The 27,100-nt window shown below is 53.3% G+C and overlaps 3 protein-coding genes across 7 annotated transcripts; 1 reads left to right on the forward strand and 2 right to left on the reverse strand.

Moving 5' to 3' along the window:
* Nucleotides 1-430: 430 nt before the first annotated feature.
* LOC140263345 (uncharacterized) lies at nt 431-27,100 on the reverse strand. Of its 5 annotated transcripts, none has more exons than XM_072358226.1 (5): nt 25,341-27,056; nt 24,459-24,720; nt 22,964-23,074; nt 21,549-22,855; nt 431-4,882 (listed from the first exon to the last, which is right to left on the reverse strand). In XM_072358226.1, the coding sequence occupies exons 3-5, from the start codon at nt 22,983-22,985 to the stop codon at nt 1,265-1,267; spliced, it is 4,947 nt and encodes a 1,648-aa protein (XP_072214327.1). In that variant the 5' UTR covers nt 22,986-23,074; nt 24,459-24,720; nt 25,341-27,056; the 3' UTR covers nt 431-1,264. The 5 variants fall into 5 exon arrangements, 4 of the variants coding, with proteins under 4 accessions (XP_072214327.1, XP_072214325.1, XP_072214324.1 ...); XM_072358224.1 differs by lacking the exon at nt 431-4,882 and having other exon boundaries at nt 18,955-22,855; nt 24,459-24,532; nt 25,341-25,513; nt 26,968-27,100; XR_011905898.1 differs by lacking the exons at nt 431-4,882; nt 24,459-24,720 and adding an exon at nt 18,623-18,932 and having other exon boundaries at nt 20,686-22,855; nt 26,968-27,059.
* Nucleotides 5,987-13,827, forward strand: LIG1 (DNA ligase 1). The gene is given in 24 exon segments (XM_072358219.1): nt 5,987-6,220; nt 6,222-6,262; nt 7,065-7,106; nt 7,239-7,314; nt 7,670-7,884; nt 7,969-8,055; nt 8,716-8,772; nt 9,285-9,457; nt 9,530-9,696; nt 9,771-9,847; nt 9,939-10,030; nt 10,105-10,204; nt 10,657-10,742; nt 10,821-10,936; nt 11,011-11,106; nt 11,210-11,320; nt 11,400-11,471; nt 11,537-11,681; nt 11,751-11,833; nt 11,916-12,068; nt 12,181-12,234; nt 12,362-12,505; nt 12,578-12,670; nt 12,741-13,827. Coding segments are annotated over 24 exon segments (2,493 nt in total). The 5' UTR covers nt 5,987-6,085; the 3' UTR covers nt 12,819-13,827.
* Nucleotides 14,020-15,740, reverse strand: LOC140263353 (uncharacterized). The gene is made up of 2 exons (XM_072358232.1): nt 15,544-15,740; nt 14,020-14,643 (listed from the first exon to the last, which is right to left on the reverse strand). The coding sequence occupies exons 1-2, from the start codon at nt 15,708-15,710 to the stop codon at nt 14,196-14,198; spliced, it is 615 nt and encodes a 204-aa protein (XP_072214333.1). The 5' UTR covers nt 15,711-15,740; the 3' UTR covers nt 14,020-14,195.

Here is a 27,100-nt window from a genome sequence, read left to right on the forward strand (position 1 = left end):
GGGGGTTGTATTGGGGTATACTGGGACGACACTGGGGAAATACACTGGGCCATACTGGGTATATTGTGGGTATGCTGGGGTTATATTGATTTTTAGTGGGAGCGTACTGGGATCCCAAGGGCCATACTGGAGGCATACTGGAAGACATGGGGATGGGGGGGGAGCCATACTGGTTTTTAATGGGGGCATTCTGGGGGGACAGCGGGATCAGACTGGGATATACTGGGGCAATACTGGGGTATAGCTTTAACACTGGGAAGGTATTAGCCCCCCACCCTGCCGATCACTCACGACCCGGACCCACTTCCTTCCCCTCTTTCCCCCTCCCCCCCCATTTGACCCCGCCCCCTTCGCCGAGGCCCCGCCCCCCGCCCGTGCTGACCAATGAGGTTCCCCCATTCCCTCCTCGCCGGAAGAAGGTGCGCACCGGGATGCTCATTTATTAATCCGGTCCGGGCGGAAACCCTGCAACATTGGTTCCGCTCTCTGCCCTTTCCCCCCCGTCCCCCTCCCCGGCTCCCGCACCCCATTGCTCACCGGCCCGTCGTGCTGCTCGCCCCCACACGCTGTTGTGGCCATAAAGAGGCTAAGGGGTGGTCTAGAAGAGGCAATGGAGTGCTATAGGGTGCTTTGGTGGCTATGGGGTGGGTATGGTGGCCATGAGGTGCTACAAGATTGGTGTGACAGCCACTGGGTGGCCATGGGGTGCTGTGGTAGCCATAAAAGGTGGCTATGGGATGGGTGCGATGGCCATGAGATGAACAAGAGATGGGCTCTGAGGGCTGTAGGGTAGTGGTGGTGGCCATCCAATGGCCTAGAGGTGGCTATGGGTTCTAGCACAATCACCATAAGGTAGCTATGGGGTGGCTGTGGTGGCCATGGGATGGTAATGAGGTGCTGTGGGATGTCTGTGGTGGCCAACAGTTGGCTGTGGTGGCCATAAGGCGGCCAGCAGGTGTGGTGGGATGCCTATAAGTGATCACACAGATGGCCATGGGGTATTGTGGGATGGCTGCAGTGGCCCTAAGGTGGCCAGCAGGGAGCCATGGGATGTAGTGGGGTGGCTGCAGTGGCCCTAAGGTGTCTGTAGGATCCTTAGGGGAGAGCATGGGGTGGCTATAGTGGTTGTAGCAGCTATGGGGGGCCAAGTGGATGCCTCTTGGTGGCCCTGGGGCAGCCACTGTGTCACTGCAGAGGCCACTGTGGGGGCCATGGGGCAGCTATGGGAGCCTGTGGCATGGCTGTGGGGTCTCTGTGCTCCCCCTCAGAAGGTGTGAACAAGCTGCGCCCCTGGCAGCACCTGCACACCCTGCACAGCTGGCAGCTGGGGGGTCGGGGAGCCAGGGAGCAGCTGAACCACAGCGGGTCCCTCACTTGCTCCCCCCTGCTGAGGCTCCCCACGTAGGACCAGGACTTTTGGGGGTGTCAGGGTGGGCACTGGGGACTGGTCACTGGACCCCCGCAGCACCAGGACACTGCGAAGCCCTTCAGATGTCTGCAGCACACCCAGCCCTATGGATGGTTCTGGGCCTCCCTGTACCAGCAGCACCTCTGGGCCTGCTGGAAGTGACACCCCAGAGGGTGGAGGGGCTGGTTGGTCTCCCGATGGGGGCTGTAAGTGGACCGGGGGCACCTCCAGGGTTTGGAGCTGGATGTTGGGCACCTCGGTGGTCTGGAGATGGACACCAGACACCTCAGTGGTCTGGAGATGGATGTTGGGCACCTCCACAGCTTGAAGCTGTACGCTGGTCACCTCAGTGGTCTGGAGATGGACATCGGGTACCTCCACAGTCTCAAGATGAACGTCAGGTACCTCCATGGTCTCTAGATGGACGCTGGGAACCTCAGTGGCTTGGAGATGGACGTTGGCCATATCGGTAGCTTGGAGGTGGATGCTGGGTACCTCTGAGGTCTCCAGATGGACACTGGCCACCTCTGTGGCTTGGAGATGGACACTGGCCACATCAGTGGCTTGGAGATTGATGTTGGGCACTTCAGTGGACTCAACATGGAGATTGGTCACCTCTGTGCCTTGGAGATGAGTGTTGGCCACGTCGTTGGCTGGGAGATGAACACTGGCCATTTCAGTGGCCGGGAGCTGGATGTTGGCCATCTCAGTGGCTTGGAGATGGACACCAGGCACCTCCATGGTCTCAAGATGGACACTGGGCACTTCCGTGGTCTCAAGATGGACACTGGGCACCTCCATGGTTTCAAGATGGACATCGGGTACATCCGTGGTCTCAAGATGGACATCTGTTACATCTGGGTTTTGGAGCTGGATGTTGGGCACCTCAGTGGCCTGCAGCTGAACGCTGGTCACCTCTGTGGTCTGGAGCTGCACGTCGGGCACCTTGGTTGCCTGGAGCTGCATGCTGGTCACCTCCGATGGTTGTGGCAAGCTTTGCAGCTGAACATTTGTCACTTCAGTGGCTTGCAGCTCAACACTGGTGACATCCGTGGACTGTGGAAGGGCTTGCAGCTGGATGTTGGTGACCTCCAAGGGCTGTGGCAAGGCTTGGAGCTGGACAGTGGTCACCTCAGAGGGCTGTGGCAGAGCTTGGAGATGGACATTTGTCACCTCGGCAGCCTGCAGCTCAACGTTGGTGACATCTGAGGACTGTGAAAGGGCTTGCAGCTGGACATTTGCTACCTCAGTGGCTTGCATCTGGATGTTGGTGACATCTGTGGGTTGTGGCAGGGCTTGCAGCTGGACATTTGTCACATCAGCAGCTTGGAGCGGAATGCTGGTGACATCTGTGGGTTGTGGCAGCGCCTGCAACTGGACATTTGTCACCTCATTGGCCTGCAGCCTGACAGCTGCCCCCTCCACCACTGCCTGTCCCTGCGGGATGCCTGTTGGGTGAAGGGGCTGCTCAGGGAGGCCCTGCAGAACAAGGATACCAGTCCCTGTCCCCTGCGGGACAGCCGTGACTGCCTGTAGCCTCAATGTGGGCAGCGTGGTCCCCGTGCTGGGCACAAGCAGAAGGCTCTGCCCAGGGGTTGAGGACTCCCCTTGGTGTTTGGGGGGCGGCTGGGAGGCTGTGGGGAGCAGGATGAGCTTCTGTGGGGCCGGTGGAGGGCTGGGGATGAGCTGGAGGCCCTGTGGTGTCTGCAGCAGCAGGAAGGTGTGAGCATCAGGAGCCGTCACCTCCAGGCTGAGAGCAGCCTGTAGGACAGGGCCGTCACGCTGCGGTGTTGGGCCAGGGCGAGGGGACCCTTTGGGGCCAGCTGCATGGGTGCGGAGATGCCGCTGGAGGTAGGAAGCCATGACAAAGGCTTTGGGACAGAGGGGACACTGGTGGGGCCGGGCACTGGAGTGAGTGCGTTGGTGCAGCTGGAGATTGGAGGAATGGGTGAAGGTTTTGCCGCAGTGGGAACAGGCGTAGGGCCGCTCGCCCGTGTGGGTGCGCTGGTGTTGGCGGAGGTTGGAGGTCTGGGTGAAGGCCTTGCCGCAGATGGGGCAGGCGTGAGGCCGCTCGCCTGTGTGCAGCTGCCGATGGCGGCGGAGGCAGGAGGTGTTCTTGAAGGCCTTGGGGCAGTCGGGACAGGCGTAGGGCCGCTCACCAGTGTGCAGCCGCAGGTGGTACTGGTAGTGTGAGGACCACTTGAAGGTGAGGCCGCACTCGGCACACTTGAAGGCGCGCAGCCCCGTGTGCACCCGCTGGTGGATGGCGAGCAGTGAGGAACGCTTGAAGGCCTTGGGGCACTCGGAGCACTTGTAGGGTCGTTCGCCTGTGTGATCCCGCATGTGGTAACGCAACCCCGAGGAGCCCTTGAAGGCTTTGCCACACTCAGTGCACTGGTAGGGACGCTCCGACAGTACTGAAGTTGGGGCTGGGGTCGCTGGAGGGGGATGCGGTGTTTCCACCGAGTGACCTCGCTGGTGGCCCAATAGCCCAGCCAGCTGCCCAAAGCTCCTGTGGCACTGTGAGCATTTGTAGGGCCGTTCAGCACCATGGCTGTGCCTGTGCCGTGCCAACCCTGAGCTGTTCTTGAAGGTCTTGCCACAGGTGGGGCAGCGATGGGTGGCCGTTGCGGTGATGTCCCCCGGTGTTGCTGGCTGTGGGTGGCTGCGTTGGTGGCCCAGCAGCTGCTCCTGGCTGGGGAAGGCCAGGTGACACTCGGTGCACTTCCACAGCATCTCCACCGCCTCCAGGAGCAGCGGTGGTGGGGACAACTGGGATGGGGACAACGGGGATGGCGACAATGGGGATGCGGCATGGCTCTGCAGATGCTTCTGCAAGCAGGCATCTGAGACGAAGGCTTTAGGGCAAGCCGGGCACTTGTGGGACCGGGTGCTGGAGTGGGTTCGCTGATGGAGGAGGAGGTTGGAGGAATGGGTGAAGGTCTTGGAGCAATGGGAACAGGCGTAGGGCCGTTCGCCCGTGTGGGTGCGCTGGTGTTGGCGGAGGTTGGTGGACTGGGTGAAGGCCTTGCCGCAGGCGGAGCAGACGTAGGGCCGCTCGCCTGTGTGGATGTGACGGTGGCGGCGGAGGCTGGAGGAGTTCTTGAAGGCTTTGGGGCAGGAGGTGCACTTGTAGGGCCGCTCACCCGTATGCTGCCGCAGGTGGTACTGGTAGTGCGAGGACCACTTGAAGGCCAGCCCGCAGAGAGCACACTTGAAGGCACGCAGCCCCGTGTGCACGCTCTGGTGGATCTGCAGCAACGAAGAGCGCTTGAAGGCTTTGGGACACTCGGAGCACTTGTAGGGCCGCTCACCTGTGTGGCTGCGTTGGTGGTAGAGCAATGCTGAGGAGCCCTTGAAAGCTTTGGGGCACTCGGAGCACTTGTAGGGCCGCTCACCTGTGTGGGTGCGCTGGTGGTGGACGAGGCGTGAGGACCATCTGAAGGCTTTGCCACACTCCAGGCACTCGTAGGGGTGTTCCCCGGTGCTCGGCGCTGCTCGGCCCGCAGCCAGCTCCAGCTGCTGAGCACCCACCATAGCTGCTGCCCTGTGGGGACACAGGGTGTGATGGGGATGCAGACATACATGAGACAAGGGCTGACCCCAGGGACGCGACCCAGGAGATAACCCCAGGGTAATGGGGATGTGGACGATAGCTGGGACCTATAGGACAGAACCCAGCAGATGGGGATGGGATACAGGGAAGGACACAGGAGGATGGGCACAAGACCAAGGAGATAGGGACTGACCCCAAGAGATGGGGGGGGAAAGAACATGGGGAGGACCCCAAATTAATGGAGCTGGTGATAGGACTCAAGGAAAGACCCCCCCCTCCTTCTTTGAGGAGGAGAGGGATGGGATCAAGGCCTGGCCCAAATAGAAAGATGGAGGCCATGGGATGTGGCCAAGAGGCGCAGAGGGTGGACCCCATTGGACAGTGTATAGTGGGCACAACTATAGGCCTGGTTCAGTGCCAACGGGGAGAGTCGACCCGAGTGTGGGCGTGGCCTAACGAGGGTGTGGCCTGTAAGGGGGCGTGGCCTAACGCGGGTGGCCTGTGAGGGGGCGTGGCCTAACGCGGGTGTGGCCTGTAGGGGGCGTGGCCAAGGCCTCAGCGCAGACCCCGGCCCACCCCACTCACGTACGGCCGTGCGCCCTTTAACGCCCCGCCCCCTCCCCTCACGCTCCGCGGCCCGGCCCGAACCGGAACCCCCCCCCAACCCCGCGTCGCTTCTCACCTGGGCACGGAGGGTCTCTACCTTCACGGCCCGGCCCGGTCCGGCCCCTCTCGTACGGGCCCGACCCCGCTCCGGCCCTCCCGGAGGCCGCGACGCCCGCGCCCGCCCCCGGCGGCGGCGCGCACGGCAACGGCCGCTCCGAGCTTACGGCCTAGGCCACGCCCACTCCGCGCAACGCCATTGGGCGCGGCCGCCGCGCGGTGCAGCATGGGAAATGGAGTCCGCTCCGCCGCCATCTTGGCACTTGGTAGGAGGGACAAAGGGAAGCCATCGCTTCGTGACGTCATCACTCCGCGACGCTGCTTCCCCCCCAGCTCCCGGTCCTCCCAGTGTTCCCAGTAACGCCGTGTGCTCTCCCAGTGCCCGTGTGGAGGGTTGGGTGTCTATACGTAGGTGTGTGTGTATAGGCCCGTGTGCTCGTGTAGTGGTGCATGCCTGTATGCAGATGTGCGTAGCTGTGAATGCAGTTGCGTGTACAGACGCAGAACTACATCTCCCATCAACCACCCCCCTGCGCCTAACCCCGCCCCCTAGCTTCCGGCCTCCGGCAGTGACGTCACAACTCGGATTTTTCCCCGCGAAAAAACGGCGGCGGAGCGATGCAGCGGCGGATCACGTGAGCAGCCCGGCACCGGGACCCCCCCCTCTATGTTCCCCCCCCCCTCTATGTTCCCCCCCCTCTATGTTCCACCCCCCCCTCTATGTTCCCCCCCCCCTCTATGTTCCCCCCCCCTCTATGTTCCCCGCCCCCCCCGTTCCCCCCCCCCATGTTCTCTCCCCCTCCCCCCATGTCCCCTCTCCCCTCCCTGTGTCCTCCCCCCAATGTCCCCCCCCAATGTCCCCCCTCCCTCCCCCTTCCCCCCCCCCTTCCCTGTGTCCCGCCTTCCCCCCTATGTCCCCCCTCACCCCTATGTCTCCACCCCCATGTTCCCCCCTCCCTATGTCCCCACCCAATACCTCCCTTCCCCCCTTTTTCCCCCCCCTCTCCCTATGTCCTGTCCCGTTCCCCCCCTATGTCCCCCCCACCCGTGTCCCCCCCCTCTCCCTATGTTCTGTCCCCCCCCATGTCCCCGCCCCCTCCCTGTGTACCTCCTCCCCTCTATGTCCCCCCCCTCCTCCCCTCTATGTCCCCCCCCTCCTCCCCTCTATGTCCCGTCCCCTCCCCTCTATGTCCCGTCCCCACTCCCTATGTCGTCCCCCCCCCATGTCCCCCTTTCCTATGTCCCCCCTCCCCCCCATGTCCTTTTCTCCTCCTATGTCCTTCCCCCCCCATGTCCCTCCTCCCAGTGTCTCCCCTCCCCCTTATGTCCCCCCCCCATGTCCCTCCCTTCCTATGTCCCCCCCCCCCCTCCTCCCTATGTCATCCTCCACCCCCTCACCCCATAGTGACACCCCTCTTCCTTTTCTTCTCCCCACAGCTCTTTCTTCTCCCCCCCCAGGGCTGCAGATGGCGCTGTCCAGTGAGTGGGATGGGGATGGACTTGGGGGGGGGGGTTGTTTATTGGGGAGGGGGGATCAGGGATGCTGCCCCCCCACCGCCCCCCATTGCTCACGGCACACCCTGGCTCTGTCTGAGCCTTCTCCCCTCACAGAACGCATGCACAGAAGGTGGAACGGAGCTCCCCCGAAGAGACCCCCCAGGAACGTCGGGATCTCAATGGAAGCGCGGTGAGATCCCCCATTCCCTTTCCAGTTCCTCCCATTGCCTCCCAGTACCTGTCAGTCCAGCCCCAGTCTTGCTCTGTCAACCCAGTATCTCCCGGTGCCCCCCCTCCCGCCTCCTTCCCAGTCCTGCCCCATTGCTCTCCATGTCCATCCATAGTCCTCTTCTGTCACCCCAGTATCTCCCAGTGCCACTACGGTGCTCCCCAGTCCTTCACCAGCCCCATTCCTCCCAGTCATAGAATCATAGAACCACCAAGGTTGGAAAAGACCTAAAAGATCATCCACTTCTATGCTGATGGTCCCTGTCCTCTCCCAACCCTCTCGCTGTCCCCCCTTAACCCTCCATATTTGCCCACAGGACACCACATCCCCTGACAGCAGCTCTGTCCCTGTACCCCCCACGTCCCCTCGTGCCCCGTGCAGCCCCCCCTCCTCACAGCAGCCGGAGGACAGGGATGGAGACAGTGATGGGGACAGGGACATTGCCCCCCCTGCATCCAAGCGCTGCCGTCAGTCACCTGGTGACCAAGACAAGGGACCTCCCCCTCCCCGCAAAGCTCCAGCCTCCAACAGGTGGGTGACATTGTTGGTGGCGTGACACAGGGGTCCCTGGTGGTGCCACCACTGTGTGTCCCCCCCCCATTATTGTCCCTGCAGCCATATACCGGTGGAGCCATCCCAGTATGACCCCAGTAAGAGTGGGTACCACCCAGTACAGGATGCGTGCTGGAGGCATGGGCACAGGTATGGTCCCAAATTGAGATGGTGGAGGATATGGGGTGGGGGAGTCACAGGTCAGGATGTGGAGTGATGGGAGATGTGGGATCATGGGGGGTTATGGGGGACACTGGGGTGCAACATAGGGTGGTTTGTAACAGGGGTGGGACCTGGGGTAGGAAATGAGGCTATTGGGGAACATGGGGTGGGTTGGATGGGGGGGACATGGAAGACGTGAGGTTATGGTGGGTGCTGGGAGCCTTGGGGGATCATGGGGGATGATAGGGTCACAGGGTGTGATTGGTGGTGGGGGGGAACACTGGGTCGTGGAAAGCCATTCGGATGGGACTTGGGGTGATGGAAGGATGGGGGGAACTTGGGGTGGGATGTGGGATCATGGGGACATTGAGGTGGGACATGGAGTCATAGGGGGTGATGAGGGATTCAGGGGACAGCAGGGGTGATAGGGTCACAGGGTGGGACATGCATTGATGGGGGATATTGGGTCATGGAAAACATAGGGATACAACGTGCTCATGGAGTCATTGGATATGGGCTTATGGGGGTGATGAGGTGGTTCTTGGGGAGGGGGGGGAACATGGTGGGGACATTGGGATCATGAGTGATGGGAGGGCAGGGTGTGAGGGTTGGGGTGGCTCTAGAGGTGTCACAATCCCTCCCTCTCAGTGTCCCCTACCTGGCGGTGGCTCGTACCTTTGAGCGCATTGAGGAAGCCTCATCCAGGTAAGACCTCACTTTTCTTATGTGGGAAGGCACAGCCCCATCGTTCCCCAAACCCCAACATTGACCCCATAACCAAAACACCAATGATTCTGAGGTTTTGGGATGACCCTAGCCCCGACTTTGATCCCAAACCCTGATAATTTGGGGTTGAGGCAATGACCCCAGATCACCCCTACCCCAAACCCCAATAATATTGACCTGAGAAATACAATCTCATTTCTGCATTACCCCAAATCCCAATGATTTTGGGTTGGTGAATGGACCTCATCTCCGCCTAACCCCAAAATTGATCCCCTTCACCTCATTTATTTTAGATGGGGAGGATGACCCCATTTCATCTCCATTCCAAACCCCAATAATTTTAAGCTGGGGGACCTGACACCTTCTCCACTCCTACCCCAAACTACTTGGGATTTATGGAGACAACCACATTTCTCCTCCATCCCCAACCCTTACACCAAACCCCAATGATTTGAGCTTAGGTATCCCCACCTTCAACCCCCCCCCTCTAGGCTGAAGATCATTGAGATCCTCACCAATTTCCTGCGCTCTGTGGTGGCCCTGACCCCCTCCGAACTCCTCCCTTGCCTTCTTTTGTGCCTCAACCGTCCCGGAGCTGCCCCTGAAGGGCTGGAGCTGGGTGTTGGCGAGACCCTGCTCACCCGTGCCCTTGCCCAGGCCACTGGTAAGTTCCAGGGGTTGGGATGCCTCATGGCATTGGTGTAGGTGTTGACGATGGTGTTGACATCCTCCACAGGTCGCCAGCTGGCTCAGATCCGCAGTGAAGCACAGGATAAAGGGGATTTGGGGCTGGTGGCCGAAAGCAGCCGCTGCACCCAACGCACGGTGGTGCCACCGGCCCCATTGAGTGCCATTGGTGTCCTTGGCAAGCTGCGGGAGATGGCTGCCATGTCAGGCAATGCGGTGAGTTTGGGGACCGTGTGGGTGGCACTCGTCACCTTCCTGTTGTGCCAACGTTGCTGTGGGTTTCTTTGCAGTCTTCTAACAAGAAGATTGACATCATCAAAAGGCTGTTTGTTGCCTGCCGGCACTCGGAGGCACGATACCTCGTCCGGTGAGGACAAGAAAGGACAATTGTGGTGCTGTGGGATCACCTCATGACTTTGATAGTGACATTGGTGTCCCTTGGTGTCCCCTTAATGCAGATCACTCAGTGGGAAGCTCCGCATTGGGCTGGCTGAGCAGTCAGTGCTCACTGCGCTGGCACATGCCATTGCTCTCACCCCACCAGGGCAAGGTGAGAGCTGTGAGGACACTGGGGACGGTGTGGGGATGCTGGGGTGGTGACAATGGGGATGTGTCATATGGCAGAGTGGCCGCTGGCTGTGGTGGATGCTGGGCAGAGCATGGCACCTGATGCATGCAGAACTTGGTTGGAGGAGCAGAGCCGTATCCTCAAGCAGACTTTCTGGTGAGGCCTGTCCCCCGACCTTGGTCCTCTTTGTTTATTTGGGGTACCTGCTCTTTGGATAGGCTGTTCTGGGGTTCCCATCCTCTTGTCTCACCTGGAGTCCCCTTTGATTCTTTTGGGGTCCCTTTTGTCCCCTGACATCCTTATAGGTCTCCTTTTGTCCATCTCAATCACATCTGAGTCACCTTTATATCCCCTTTCTCTACGTGCTTCCCCTTGATTCTTCTGGGGTCTTTGTTTCTTCGATGTCTCTGTTTGCCCCCTTGGTTTCCCCACTGGTACCCTTGAATTTTATGGAGTCCCTGCTCTTTGTGTGTGCTGCTAGCTAACACTGCCAACCCATTGAACCCCCCTGGGTCTAATAACCACCCCATGAGCTCATTAGAGCCAAGTCATCTCCTATATATGTGGGAACAGAGAAGGACACTGGGTCTGTCCCCTTGTCCCCACAGCGAGTTGCCAGACTATGCTGCCATTGTCCCGGTGCTGCTGGAGCACGGCCTGGAGCAGCTCCCCAAGCATTGTGGCATCACTCCAGGTACCGTAGGGCCTAAGGCAGGTGGTCCCAGCCCCATCCTTTCCCCATCACCCTCACTATGTCCCCTTTTGTCCCCAGGTGTCCCCTTGAAGCCTATGCTGGCCCAACCTGCCCGCTGTGTCAGTGACCTGCTAAAGCGCTTTGAGGAGGCCGCATTCACCTGCGAGTACAAATATGATGGAGAACGAACCCAGGTAGAGTTTTGGGGGAGTCACAGGGTGCCCTTCAACCTTTGTCACCCTCCTGTCACCTCCGTGTCCACCCCTAGATCCACGTCTTGGAGAGCGGAGCCGTCTTCATCTACAGCCGCAACCAGGAGAACACAACTGCCAAGTATCCTGACCTCGTCCAGCGCATCCCCAAGGCAAGCTTGGGTCTTTAGGAGGGGAGCATGAGGGTATCAAGGGAAACATGGGGCACTTGGGGACAGTGGTGATGCCGTGCTGAGCTCTGGAATTGCCTCAAAGATGCTGAAGCCTGGCGTGCGCTCGTGCATCCTGGATGCAGAAGCGGTGGCTTGGGACAAGGTCACCAAGCAGCTGCAGCCCTTCCAGGTGCTGATGACGAGGAAGAGGAAGGTGAGAACAGGCTTGAAGACATGAGGGGCAGCAGCTGGATGGGACAGTGACACCCTTTTTGTGTTCTATGCCTCTGCAGGATGTGGATGCTGCTGCCATTAAGGTGCAAGTGTGCGTCTATGCCTTTGATCTGCTATACCTCAATGGAGAGGTGAGTGCAGTTCTGCAGGGGGGTGACCTCTCATCCCTAAGGGGATGACACTGTGTCCCCCACAGCCGCTGGTGCGGGAGCCCTTGGCCACGCGGCGTCGGTTGCTGCGACAGTCATTTGAGGAAGTAGAGGGTGAATTTCTCTTTGCCACTTCAATGGACACCTGCAATGCTGATGAGATTTCTGATTTCCTGGACAAAGCCATCAAGGGTGAGTAATGCCACCAAAGGAGTGCCACCCCTACGTCCCCTTCCTTGAGTGACCGCAGGTTGTCCTTAGCTTCCTGCGAGGGTCTCATGGTGAAAACACTGGAGGTGGAGGCCACCTATGAGATTGCTAAGCGGTCCCACAAGTGGTTGAAGGTGAGCACTGGCGGCCCACTTGTTGTCTCTCTGTTGCCTTGTGGCTTTCCCCGTGTTCCCAATCCCCTGCCTGTCTCTACAGCTGAAAAAGGACTACCTAGATGGCCTTGGGGACACACTGGACCTCGTTGTCATAGGTGCCTACCTGGGCAAGGGCAAGCGCGCAGGCATCTATGGAGGCTTCCTGCTGGCCTGCTATGATGAGGAGAGTGAGGAGTACCAGAGCATCTGCAAGGTGACCACTAAGGCCAACTGCAGGCTTGGAGACACCATTGGTGACCATCCCAAAGCACCTTTGGGCTTGGGGACACTGTTGGGAGCTGTCTCTAACCATTGTTCCTCTACAGATAGGCACTGGTTTCACTGAGGAGAGCTTGGAGAAACACTACAACTTCTTCAAGGTGAAGTGCTGGAGCTGGAGCACCATGGGGATGGCTTGGGCCATTTGGTGACAATTTGGGCCATTTGGTGACAATTTGGGCCATTTGGTGACAATTTGGGCCATTTGGTGACATTGCCCCATTCCAGGAACACGTGTTGACTCAACCGCGTCCCTATTACCGCTGGGACAATGCAGTGGCCCCCGACCATTGGCTGGCAGCTGTTCAGGTCTGGGAAGTGAAATGTGGGGACCTTTCCATTTCCCCTGTCTACAGGGCAGCTGTGGGGCTGGTGAGTGTGACAGCAGGACACAGGGAGGGGACATGTGTTCTTGGTGGCACTTTGACTCTATGTTTTGTCAAGGTGGATGAGGACAAGGGCATCTCATTGCGCTTCCCACGGTTCCTGCGTGTGCGTGAGGACAAGAAACCCGAGGAGGCCACCAGCAGCACACAGGTGACAGGTTGGGGGCAGAGATGGGACACAAAGCAGGGAGTGGGTCCTACATCTACTGTTTACTATACAGGTGGCTGAGCTCTACAAGAAGCAGCAGCAGATCCAGAACCAGCAGCAGGCAGAGAAAGGGGATGAGGAGTTCTATTGACACCATCCAACAGGGACATGGGCAATGCTGCCTGGGGACTTGTCCTATATCAAGCATACCCATGTGTTCCCCTGTTGCATGTGGACCTCAGGACATTGTCATCCCCAATCCCTTCAGTCCCCTCACCCTACATCCATGTTTCTTCCTATAGCCTGGTGTCCCCAGGCCATTGCCACCTTCCAACCCTTGTCTACCCCTGCCTTGTGTCCAGGGTCCCCATGTGTCCCCCTATGGCATGGGGACTTTGGGATGTAATAACCCTCCATCCGTTGTATTCCCCCACCCCATATCCAATGTCACTCCTGCCCCATCCCTGGAGCTCCCGATGTGTCCCCAATAAATTGTCTGCCCACTGCTCCAACTCCTTTAGTCATGGAATGGAGCTGTGGTCATGGAAGGGGATTCTATCAGTGCACAGGAACATGGGGTGTTTGGGGAGGGTATGGGTGGGATCATAACTCTGCCTGCCCGTCATTTCCCAGCTAGAACTGTGCTCCTCCAAGGGGTACATTGTGGGACTGAGCACCTCTGTGGGATGATGGAGGGCACCATGCACCTCCATGGGTTGTTGGGTGTTCTCTGGGACCCTTCACCTCAATAGAGTGAAGTCAGAGAAGAAGAGGAAATGTCTTCTCCTCTAGTGCCTGATTTCTGAGAAATGGGTGGGGATTGGGAGTAAATAACATGGCCAAAAAAAGAAAGTAACCGAATTGATAACAGTGACATCTCACAAACAGAGCTGGGTGGTGACAACCTCCCAGTGCACAGGGGAAATAGTGCTGGGGGCAGGGCTGCAGATGTACCCTGCTAAGCAGGGAACCACCTCTTGGCACAGAGCTTAGCCCGAGGGAACCCTGCCCCTAGCCCTACACTTAAGAAACTATGCTCCTAACCCTTAGCCCAAAACCCTATCCACTTCTCCCCCCTAATCTTAACCCTAACCCTAATTTTAACTTCCACCTTCCCACTGGAGCTGCTCTCCACCAGCATTTATGCTGACCTAAGACATCCCAAGCAGAACCAGGACAGCAGAACAGGGAAGGACGCAGTGGTAATGTGGTGTCACTGTGTCTTGCCATGATGCTGGCTGACAGAGCCTTTCTCAATGAATATAAAGCACTGAGCCTTTCTGAATGAATATATGCAACTTGTGTGAATAAGAATAGATTTATTCTTAATTGTATGCAATCGTGAGCTAGTTTGCAAGCTGAAGAATACTGTTAGCTCTGTAGCAAAGCCAGGAAGATGGTGATTCTATCTCCCGTGGGATCCATCATCACCATCCACCACCTTCCAACATCACTGGAGAAGCCTTGCTGCATGCTTGCTGAATATCTCCCATAGGATCCTTTTGGCAGCAGTGGTGCTCATCTTCCCTCACATGTCTTTGTGGTAGGATGGTGGACTCATCTCTTCAACCTGGACTTTCAGGGTGGCTTTATGGCTGTTGGACATCTTGGCTTGGACACGAATGTTCACCTTGGAGACCTCCAGGGTTTCATGTTCATTGCTTAGCACAGCTCTCTGGAAGAGTGTGGAGCCACAGTATGGTTTGCTCTTCATCATTTTGGAGAAGACTTCACTGAGGTTTCCCAGGTGGTTCTCCTCTGTGAAGATCTCCAAAGCAAACTCGATTTTGTAAAGGATGTAGTCAAAGGGGTTGGAGAATGTGATGACCAAAAAGAAGGTGTTAGCCTTGCAGATCACAGTCCCCACACTCCCTCGCAGGCTGTAGGGAGTTTTTGCAAAGAGGCACATTCCTTTGGAGTCTGGGCCAATTTCAAAGGGCGGAGTGGTCAGGATCTTGCCACTGAAGCAATAACTCCTGTAAGAGGAGGGTTGGTGAGAAAGGGCAGCTGAAGCCCAGCAGATGAAGGCATGAGGGAAGCTCATTTGCAGAGGTGCTGAGTGGGACTCACTGTTCCCTAATGAGCCAGGCACCATCAGTGCAAGCATTGCCAGTGCCAAGCATTCCTGAGCCAGACTTACTGCTCCCAGAACCACCAGTGCACAGCATCACCAGAGCAAGCATGACAGAAGGGAGCTCAGTGTCCCTACAAAGCCTCTTTACCCAGCCATGTTGGACCCAAGCTGTGCCTTCTGAGCACCCTCACGTAGTCCTACAGGGAGAAGTGCAGGTTCTGCAGCTGGGGAGGAGTAACTCCAGCACTGGGTTATGCTGAGGGCACCCAGCTGGAAGCAGTGGCAGAAAAGGACACGATCAGTGATGTGCCCTTGATGCCAATGGGGCTGAGGGTGCTGTGGGCTGTTAGGCAAAGCACTGCCAGAAGCTGGAACAGATCCTGCCTTTCTGCTCAGCACGGCTGAGGTCAGACCTGGAGTGCTGCGTCCAGTTCTTGCCCCCAGTACAAGGGAAACAAGTAAAGAGTTCTACAGAGGTCCACTGAGATGGTGAAGGGACAGGAGAAGGGACAAAAACTCACCCTGATGACAGCAGGGAATCTGAGCAAGGCCTCCAAAAGAGTAAGGAAAGACTAAAGACAGTGAAGGAATCGGGTAAGGATGGGGATAAGGAAGGAATATCTTGAAGTGTGTGCAGCAGTGCAGTGCAAACAGAGGAAGGTCCATCCTGAGATGGAGGAACGTGCAGGAAATTGCTCTGGCACTGAGCTTCTCTCCATTGTTCTTCTAATGCCAAAGGCATTTCAGGGATGCCCCTCATAGGCAGGGTGGCAGAAAGCAGAGGGGAGAGATGGGTACCCACCTGAAGTCCTTCAGTGTCACTGTCCTGGTCCTGTTGATGATCTCCAGGCCCACGGCGCGACACACATCAATGGTCTTCATCAGGCTCTCCACACTCTCCCCCTGTTGCCCAGGGCGATAGTTGTCATTGCAAGGTTTCTCCTTTTCCTTCTTCTCCTTTGGTGGCATCTTCTGGGAGCAATGCTGTGGAGCTGCAAGTGCTGCAGTGGTGCAGAAATAGATAAACAAGGTGTGGGTGAGTCCAACTCCCCCAATGGGAGCTCAGAGCAGGGCATGCAGGGCTCCTCCCCCACATCCTGTAGGGCTTTTCAGGTCTCACAAAGGGCAGTTCTTGCACGAGGAAATCTTGGGTGGAGCAAAGCAGAGGGCTGTGTTCTTCTGCTCCATCCCCAGCTTTGGCTCTAGAAGGATCCCCACAATTCCAGGGTTGAGGTTTTGTTGATGCTCAGAGAGCAATGAGTGCTTCTCCCACATCCTGACCATGAAGGAAGAAGTCAGGATATCTGCTAAATACAAATCTAGGTATTCTATCCTTATTGTTAGTCCTGATATGGTTTATCCCAATGTTATTTGTTTCATGGGTCACATTAAACTATAGGTTTATACGTGGAAGTGGAAGGGTCACAAGCAGCAGTGCTCCATGATTTGTTGCTGAGCAACACTGTTTATTTGCAATGCAACCATATGTTTGCAAAGCAGTGCAACTCAAAAGTGAACTCAGAGTTTCAGTGTGATATCTGTGCACTGTGGGATGAAGTGGGCTCCTAAGCTTTGGAAGGATGAAGAAAAAGTGTTGCATTAGACATCATTTATACAGGAGATGCCTCAGGCCACTCATCATCTTTGGGCCCAATCCCTTCTCTGCCTTGAACTGGGGAGCCCAGAACTGGACTCAGCACTCCAGATGTGCCCTCCCCAGGTTGGGGTAGAAGAGGAGGGTCCCCTCCCTCAACCTGCTGGCTGTGCTCTTTGTAATACCCCCCAGGATCCCATTGGCTCATGGTCAACCTGTTGTCCATCAGTTGGAGTCCGCCTGGGTTTGTGAAGGGGAAAGTCCTGCCTTGGTACTTTGATCTGCTTCAGTGACAAGTTTGAGCCCCTTTGCCTTCTGAAAATAAGCATTAGAAATAGAGCGTTGAAGCAATGCTTCCAGTTTCCCAGGTTAAAGAGAACAGGAGCCTCTGCTGAAATGGCATTTCTCATGGGGAATGCATCTAAAATGGGGATCCACTGCTTGTATGTTCCAGCAGCAGCTGCCATTACAGAAGGGTAACACGTTAAGCAGCTGAACTGCCCCAGTCAGTCTGCTGGACATTAATTCTCCTAAACTTAGGTGGTTTGCTTTCAAGATATTGCCAGATATTGCGACTATCAGCCATTCATCTTACCCCACAAATAGTGAGCAGCCCGAGAGCCCTATGGGCTCTAATGCTCGTAATAGGACTGCATGGGACCTCTGCAGTTGCTACTCAATACTGTGATGCTTGAGTGACTGCCATTATATTTACTGAAGGTGACTTACTGAAATGTCCACCCCTAAGGCCAAGAAAGGAGCTACAATCCAAACATCTCCTTTACTTCAAGTGCCCCCTGCTGCCTGCACTGGATTAAACCACGAGTTTGCTACGAAGGTTTTCCTCTACTCAAAGGACTTCTAAAGTTCATCAGCTCACAAAGCACAGATGGATGACCAGGGTGAAGCTGTGGCTGAAGCTCTTCCCATACTGAAGGCATTGCAGGTTCAGTCTCTTATATGGATATGCTGGTAGGTAAGGAGGCTGGAACTGCTTTTGAAGTTCCTCATAAACTCAGGGCACTTCTACGATCTGTTTCCTCTGTGGATGTGCTGGTGGGATTTGAGTTAACAACTGCTTCTAATGCCTTTCCCACACTCAGAACAGCTTTTACCAGCCCCAGCTCCAGTCCCAGCCGCTTCTCTGTCCCCATCACACAAATGCTGGCTGAGGGCATCTCACTCTCTGCTTGCATTCATATCCTTTGGACTCTTCTGGCTGCTTCCCCAAGCCTCTACCTGAGAAGGACATCCTGTGGCCTTTTCCAGCTCTGCTGTGGGCAGCATCGATCACAGGCAAAAGACACATGTTCAAAAGAAGCCTGCCAGGAGAAAACAAATGGCAGGGGAGGCCAGAGGGAATGCAGCAGTCCCTGTCCAATTCCAACACAACTGCAGGGCACTGCATTGGCGTACAAGCCATCTGGGATTCAGAACAGCAGCACTGCTCTTATCAGGCTTCCTTCACAGCAAAGCCAGTGTGACAGTGCGCTCCCCTCCTCCCCTACTTTTCTCCCAGCTTCCTCCTTTGACCCTACTTTGCACATAGAAAGAGCTTGTGGAGGTGATTGCCAGGCTGCCTTCCCCTATCAGTCCTGGTCAACTGGAGAGGTCCTGGATGACTGAGACTTGCTAATGTGACTCCCATCTACATGAAGGGTTGGAAGGAGGATCTGCCTGAGAATAGGGAGGTCCTACAGCAGGATCTGGATAGGTTTGATTGATGGGTCAGGGACAATGGGATAAAGTTATCTCACAGTGAATGAGGTTTTCTATCTACAACAAACGCTTTTAGCATCAAACTGTTGCTATCAATTACATCCTGACAGATCTGTTTTGAGTGGTTTGAGTTGGGTTGTTTGCTTTTGGCACTTGCCAAAAACTCATTATACAATTATAAGCAATAGATACCATCAACGTTAGAGTTAGTAGAATTAAAACTGAATGAAGCATGGAATTAAAACCTCCTGTTGCTGTTGGTGACCCTCCAAGAAGAGTTTCCCAGTGCTGTTCTCCATCTTTACTCACTCTTTCCAGGACACGATCTGCCTCTTCTGTATCATGATGAACAGTGTTTAAGGTGTTTGTCCATTGTTTCAGATGCAATACTAGCAGTTGAACAGATCGTTGTGTAGGGGCTAGCATTAAATACTCAATATGTAATTAGATTGTAGCATTGTTATAATATAACTGGAATTGAATCATTTACAGTTCCATCCCATAGTTTTAGTAATATTATCACCAAAAATTATAACCAAGAAAACTCCAAATCAAATGAGGGTTTTGAAAGCCAACCTTGGTTTATTGCAGTGCTGGGTGCATGGGAGATCTCTCCTCTTAACATGCAGGTCAAGGTACAAAAGCATACTCATATATATATGTTAGAAAATGAGTGCTTATGTAATACCTGAGAAGTGCCCACCTGTTTCCATGAAATCTAATGCATACACTAATATCTTGCAAACCTGCTCCTGGGCAAAGTACTGGACAGGAGGAAGGGTCTCTGGTGGACTCTCTGCTTCCTTAGATATAGATAGAACTGTTCTGTCCACAGGAGGAGAAGAGTCTGAAGACACTCTCAGACCCTGCTTAAAAACCTAGGAATTATCAAAAGAACAGGTCATGAGTCTCAGGAATGTGTCCAAACTTTATATCTCATCTTCTATTACTCTCTGCATTCCTTATATATATTCCTAAAGAATATATTCTTTATGCCTGTGATCAAGGAAAGGATAGTACTGATAGTAGATGTTCATTTAGGACAAGTATGTTCAAGTCAGCCCTTGGAGGTGGTTGGATGGATAAAAGAAAACATGTAATAGGGAGAGCTAAATCTATTTCCTTCTTGTCTACAGCAGCTCTATTTCCTAAATCTGCTGTGCTTGCAATGGCTGTTGTGTCTCCCATGTGGCCACATCAGACATGCAGCACAATGCAATGCAGTTCTGACTGCTCTACGTGCAGTGCTCTTCTGATCAGGGTCGCTGTTCTTGTTGCCTTGCAATGAGGCTGAACAAGCCGAAGTAATGCAGCCCAGATGCACATAGGCAGGAAATGGAGCCCCATCTGTGGCTCCACAACTGGGATGCTTTGGCACTAATGGGATGCAGTACGATAGCTTGCTCAACTGGGATGCTGCAATGGAGGGACACGGGCTCTGCAGAACTGAGAGGCAGGGAGGATGGGGGAGAAAGACAAGGGAGAGCTGGACAATTTTGGACATTCTGAGCAAATCTAGACTTCTTCAGCAAAAGCTGGTGTGGTGTACAGGTAAAAATCACTGTATTTTATCACTTAAAACGCTCTGGATCAGTGATATGACATGTATTTCATTATGTTTTTACATACATGAAATTTGACTCTTTTGAGCTTTTTTATTTGGCCAAAACTGCTCCCCTTTTAGAGTATTTTCAAATCTCTATGATGAATGCCTTGCATTAAATAGAAATGATCCAATGGATGGAACACCTCCCCTGCAAGGAGAGAGCAGGGGATGTAGAGCAGGGAGAAGAGAATGCTCTGAGGAGACCTGAGAGTGGCTTTTCAGTATTTAATGGGGCTGTAAGAAAGAAGGGGACAATTAGCAGGGTCAGTTGTGATAGGACAAGGAGAAATGTTCTCAAACTAAAAGAGGGGAGAATTTAGATTGGATATAACAAAAAGGATTTTTTACAATCAGGATGGTGAGGCACTGGAACAAGTTACCCAGAAGAAGTGGTGGATACTCAATCCTTGGAGACATATAAAGTCAGGTTGGAGAAGGCTCTGAGAAACCTGATCTAGCTGCAGATTTCCCTGTTCACTGAGGAAGGGAATAAGACTACATGACCTTTAAGAGTCCAACTCAACTGATTATCTGATTCCATGCATCATTTTTTATCATAAGAAAACAGGGCCAGACCCCAAGGAACAGAAAAACTTTGGGATAAATCAGTTTATTTATTCTCCCCCTTCCCTTTCAACTGCAAGTGATATTCAGTAAATATGCAAGAGCTACTTTACTGCCCTCCTGACCTTTGCATCTGATTAATCAGTGGAATCAGAGATTGCTGAACACAGGCACACAGAACATTCTTACACGTTATTCCTTAGGAAACAAGCTCAAAACGCTGCTTGCAGGAATAGCAGAAGAGAAAAAGAGGCACAGAATGAGATTTTCTCTTTTTTTCTTTTTAATTGGTTGAACCTCTTCCTTATGTAGCATTTCTTCCATGAGTGCAATCTCCTGTGAGTGAGGAACTCTCACTCCTGCACAAAGCCCTTCTTACAAACCTGAGGCATCTGTAGGGCTTCTTGCCACGTGGACTCATTGGTGTTTTGTCAGCTTGGAGCTGTGGTTAAAACACTCACCATAGTGCAGGCATGGACAGGACTTCTATCCAGTGTCGAGGTTCTCACAAGGTTCAAGCTGTAGCAGAGGCTCTTCTTACAGGCAGCACATTCATAGGGACTGTGTTCTGTACTGGGATCCACTGGTGTGTGATGTACCTCTTCCAGCAGTCAAGGTGCTCATAGGGGCTTTCTCCTGTGTTGGTTTACTGGGGTCTATTAAAAGTTAAGCTCCGGCTGAAGCTCTTCCTGCATTCTCTGCAGAGTGACTTCTTGGTCCAGTTTACTCTGGATCCTCATCTGTTGACCCATAGCAGATGAGTTTCTCTGGGGTGAGAAGAATTGACTTCCTCAAACAATCTCCTGCAAACAGACCTAGCAGAAACGTGCTTCTGATCCACCTGCCATAACCACTGGATTCTCCTTAGCATGCCCACTTGCCCTTTCTCCTGCAGAAAGAGAGCAATATGGGCAATCCCCCTGGAAGGAAGGAGGAACACGATTTACTTTGGCTCCAGAGCTCTCCATCTGCTCAAGTAATTTGTGAAGGTTCAACATGCAAATCCACAAGCAGGTAACCAGGTTGGGGTTCTAGCTGAGGACCTTCCCACATTTGTAGCACTTTCAGGCTCTGTCTCTTGTGTGGATGTTCTGGTAGGTAAAGAGGCTGGAACTGCTTCTGAAGCTTTTCACAAACTCAGGGCACTTCTATGATCTGTTTCCTCTGTGGATGTGCCTGTGGGATTTGAGTTAACAACTGCTTCTAATGCCTTCCCCACACTCAAAGCACTTGCAGGGTCTCTCTCCTGTGTGGATGTGCTGCTGAACTCTGAGGTTGGAATTGCTTTTGAAGCTCTTCCCACACTCAGGGCACTTAAGGGGTCTTTCTCCCCTGTGTGGATGCGTTGGTGGCGGATGAGGTGGGAACTGCTTTTGAAGTTCTTTGGACACTCAGGACACTTAAAGGCTCTCTCTCCTGTGTGGATGAGCTGGTGGTAGATAAGGTGGGAACTGCTTTTAAAGCTCTTTGGGCACTGTGGACACTTAAAAGGTCTCTCTCCTGTGTGGATGCGATGGTGGATTGTCAGGTTGGAACTCCTTCTGAAGCTCCTCCCACACTCAGGGCACTTATAGGGTCTCTCTCCTGTGTGGATGCTCTGGTGGTATATGAGGTCAGAACTGCTTTTGAAGCTCTCCTCACACTCAGGGCATTTAAAGGGTCTTTCTCCTGTGTGAATGTGCTGGTGGCGGATGAGGTTGGAACTGCTTTTGAAGCTCTTTCCACACACAGGACACTTGAATGGTCTTTCTCCCGTATGGATGCGCTGGTGGCTCTTCAGATGAGAACTGCTTTTGTAGCCTTTCCCACAAATGGGGCACTTGTAGGGCCTGTCTCCCGTGTGGATGCGCTGGTGGATCATAAGGTGAGAACACTGTCGGAAACTCTTCTCACACACAGGGCACTTGTAAGGTTTGTCTCCTGTGTGGATGCGCTGGTGGATCGCGAGGTCAGAACTGCTTCTGAAGATCTTTGGACAATCAGGACACTTAAAAGCTCTCTCCCCTGTGTGGATGCGCTGGTGGTAGATGAGGTCAGAACGGCTTTTGAAGCTCTTGCCACACTCAGGACACTTAAAGGGTCTCTCTCCTGTGTGGATGTGCTGGTGAGAAAGGAGTTTAGAGCTGCTTCTGAAGCTCTTTCCACACTGCTGACACTTGTAGGGCCTGTCTTCTGAGTGGGAATGAAGTTCTGAACTGAAGTTCTTCTCACCCTTGGGGCATTTGTCAGGTCTCTCTGATGTGTGGATGCACTGGTGGATATGCAAGCTGCAACTTTTTATGTAGCTCTTGTCACACTCAAGGCATTTAAAGTGTCCATCTCCCACACAGATGTGCTGCTGGTTAACACAGTCAGAATAACTTTTCTCATTCCCATCACATGGATTCTGACTTTTCTTATGGCACACTTCCTTGCTCATTGAGTCTTTACATTGCTTTTGGCCTGTGCTGCAGTCTACGTGTTTCCTTGCTCTCTTTTCTGGATGGTTTCCTAGTGGCTTTTTGATGTGCTCTCTTTGCTCCATGCTCCCTTGGACATCCTTCTTAGTTTTTCCAACAGAGATGCTAACACACTTCCTCTGGGCCATGCCACTATTCTGCAGATCTTCCTTTATACTTGTGATATCACCACCTGTTGGATGACAGAGGCAATTCAGAAATACCACATGGTGTCCAAAATATTTCCCAGACAGAGATAGCTTTTGCCAGCCCCAGCCTCCTCCTTTCACCCCTGCCTCACCTGCACTGAGCTCTCCTGCCATGTCCTCCAAGGTGTGCACATCTGGGATCCAGGGGTCCTCCCCTCCTTCCAGCGGGGAGATCACCACAGGCTTGGGGGCTGGAAGTGATGCTGAAACAATAGAAACAGGCAGATGAGAGGATGTCCATGACTTTGGCAGAGCTGCTAATCCAACCACGTTATTATACATCCCTCTCAACTCTGGAACCACAGTTTGGGCCTGAATAACACCTGGTTAACACATACCAGCTTCCATTGGAGCCCAGCCTCTCATGTCTTTGAAAATTATGCAGGGATATTTCAATCTCTCCTCATAGGGCTGATTCTCCAAGCCCTTCACAAGCCTTGTTGCCCTTCTCTGGACCTGCTGCAGTACCTCCATGTCCTTTTTGTACTGAGGTGCTCAAAACTAAACACAGCACTCAAGATGAGGCCTTACTAGTGCCAAGCAGAAGGGCAGAATGACTTCCCTAGTCCTGCTCATCACACCATTCCTGATACAAGTCAAGATGCCATTGGCTTTCTTGGCCACCTGGGCACACTGCTGACTGTCCATCAGCACACCAAGGTCCCTTTCTGTCAGGCAGCTTTCCAGCCATACCTCCCCAAGCCCTGTGGGGTTGCCTGGGGTTGTTGTGACCAAAACACAGGACCCAACACTTGGCCCTATTGAAACTCATAGTTTACCTTGGCCTATCAATCCAGTCTATCCAGGTCTTTCTGCAGTGCCTTTCTCCCCTCTGGCAGATTAATGCTTCCTCCCAACTTGGTGCTGTCTACAAACTCACTAAGGGTGCACTCAATCCTCTCATCAATATCATTTATAATGATGTTAAATAGGAGTGACCCCAGTACCAAGCCCCGGGTGACACCACTCATGACCAGCCACCAACTGAATTCAATTCCCTTGACTACAACTCTTTGGGTCTGACCATCCAGCCAGTGTTTCACCCAGCAGAGCGCACTCCCATCCAAATCATGGGCAGCCAGCTTCTCCATGAGGAGAACCACTGACCTACTCTGGGACTAGGAGTGGAACCACATTTCTGCTGTGGGATTACGTGGGATATGTGGAATTGCTGAAGTTACAGCAGATCTGGAAAAGAGAAACTTTCTGTCACCCACAACTTTTTATGTCATACACACTATAAGCACTGTAAGCAAAGGAACTTCTACCATACAGGTGGGGTAAACAGCAGCAGAGCCACTTACTGTCCAGCTTAGCTATGCTGAAAGAAACTGACCAGTGATATATCATGTATGGGAAAAGGGACTGGTTGGTATCTTCAGCCTGAGCAGTTAAGCAAGTTGACACAATATATAAAGGACAGCTTGTGTCAACGATAGGATCTTTTAATTTACTGGAAGCAAAACTAAAGAGGACTGCAACTCCAGAATCTGCTGCAGGAAAACTGTTAGGAAATGGCATGCTCATCTAACAGGACTTGCAGGAAAGTATGTGGATAATGGAAGAGCGATCTGAACACACACTCACCTCTGCCCCTCTCCACACTCAGGCACACAGAGTACAACAACAACCAAAAACCATGGTCTTTAGGGTTTCACTCACTGAGAAAAGAGAATATTGCATGTGAGTACAGTTGAACCAGCCTGTGATGATCCAATCACCATCTACTGATGCTCCGCTTATGATTTTAACTGCACCTTGCAGCCTAGTTATTGATCCACAGTGGTGCTAAGCATAAGGATGGTGGTAAAATGGATTTATCTTCTTTTTCAAGGGTGCCACGTCCCACCTGAGAAGCAAGAGATGGGTGAGCTGATTTGCAGATCCCCTTGGTTAGTGTTAGGTGACTCAACAATCTTAGTCCAAACACAATCATCAATTTTAATGAGATTCTCTGTACAGCAATTAACGATCTTAAAAGTACTGTCAGTCTTACAATTACATTTATCTAAGCTGTGCAGCTAAAGCATGCGACTTCATAAGAAATCCAAATAAAAAGCGTGATACTTTAACAACTTTACAAGAGGAAATTAAAGAAAAAGAGAAAGATGTGATGGGACAGGGAAAAAGACAAGAAAAAAAGAGCGCCGGTCTGGGTTTGAATGCTGGTGCAGCCAGTAGTGCTGTAAAAGAACTTGACCAGAAGCTATTAAAGGAAGCCTCAGTGTCCCTCAGACATCCTTTTATGTCTGCTAGATTTACAAAGCCTGCAGTCAAAAACTCTTCTTGGACAGTTTTGGCCAGAGCAAGGCCGTACTATGCACAGTGAGCTTCCTTCTCCTTGGTCTATCACCATGGGATAAGCTGATCTGAATCCCCTGCTAAGATGATTCTCTACTCTTTCACAGCATTTAAACTACCCAAAAAAAGGGTGATGGTCACAATCCAGTAAAAGAAAGATTTGCTTACCTATCCCAAGGATCAGGGCTTGCCAAATACTCCAAAAGAAGGGATTTCCAGGTAGAGATCCTTCCCTTGTGGCTGCTAGCCCTTCAGTGAGGTTAGGTGAATGGCTTCCTCCTGTGCTCCCAGTGTTGGCTGTGTTCCTTTCCCAGGTGTTCAGTCATTGCTTCAAGCTGTGACTGAGCAATTCCCACACAACATAGGAAAGAGGTGTAGGGTAACACACAAGGGGAAGATGGCAAATAGCTGAGAGGAAGATTTGAGGGTTGCTCTTTTTGTTATTTTTCTAGCTCTGAAGAGTTTTAGAGACACTGAAGAGAGCAGGCCCGGTGGATGAGAATAGAGAAACTGTACTTCTCCAGAACACAGAAATCAGAGAGATGATAATAATAAGAGAGAAGAGAGTGAGGGATAGAGGAATAAAGAGAGGAAGGCAGAAAACCCATATACAGAGAAGACAGGCTAGCCGTGTGAGTGAACTACTCAGCACTCATCCCTATGCCGATGTGAAGTGAATATCACATGCTGGTGTGCACACCAACCTATAGAACCTGGATTTTGGGACAGCAGTAGCAACACTATCAGAGACTGAGATGTCAGCATGAACACAGCATTTCTGTTTGTTCTACTCCACAGTGCCATAAAAGAAAGCAGAATCACCTTGGTGGGGAATTGCAAGCAAGGAAAGGTGAAGTTCACCATGAGAACAAGGGATTGTGATTGCACAACTCCTGCCAGCTGCTCATAGAATGCCTCATCTATCTCTTCATCCTGGTACGGCATTCTGTAATGGATCCCCACCAGGATGTCCACCTTGTTGGTCTTCACCCTGATCCCGACCTGCAGGGACTCAACCTTATCATCCCCAGCCCCAAACTCTGTGATATCAAAACACTCTCTAACACAGAGCCATGCCACCACCCCTCCTTTCTTGCCTACACCTTCTGAAGAGCTTAGATGGCCATCCATTGCAGCACTCCGCTTGTAAGAGCGACATCCCCATGCTTCAGTACTGACAGCTAAGTCATAGCCTGCTTGCCACACGACGGCTTCCAGCTCCTCCTGCTTCTTGGCCACACTCTGTGCACTGATGCATTTCAGCTGAGCCATTGGCCTCACCTCCAGCCCTAGAACTGCACGCCAGGCTCATGTCTAGCATGCCTCATTTCATCCCCTTCATACCTAAAGCTCTCTCATTCATTCCCTTCCCCCTTCATACCTAAAGCTCTCTGGACAGGCCCTGCCAGCTCCTGGGCTGTGATCCTTTTCTCCCTTTAAAGACAAATGGGACCCATTTGCAGCCATCATTCCAAGTGGAGAGGAAACCAGTAATCTGCCTCACTGTCAAAAGAAACCAGTAATCTGTCAAAACAGAACACCAAAAAAACCCCACAAAGCTGCAGCAGCGGCTCTCAGCCACGTATTTATCACAAGTATTTTCCTGCTCCTCTCAGTATATCCCTCACTGCCAATGAAGACACAACCTGTACTCCTACTCCATCCACTGCTGTCTTTTATGACAGCCCTAAGGCTTCTATCAGCAACTCCATCATGAGCTGTCAGTAAAGGATAATAATAAGGGTGAACCAAAGCCAGGCTCCCCAGCCTGCCCCGCGGCCTCGCTCGGCCTCACCCGCTCCGCTGGGAAGAACCGGCCGCTCTTCCGGACTCGGTACCAACACCCGGAACTACCCGGAAGGCCTAACACCACGCCGCACTTCCGGTCATGGCTGCCTCTCTCACATCCGCCGGAAGCAACGCAGCTG

This window comes from Excalfactoria chinensis, chromosome 29 (assembly GCF_039878825.1).
Source record: "Excalfactoria chinensis isolate bCotChi1 chromosome 29, bCotChi1.hap2, whole genome shotgun sequence".
Classification (NCBI taxonomy): Eukaryota; Metazoa; Chordata; class Aves; order Galliformes; family Phasianidae; genus Excalfactoria; species Excalfactoria chinensis.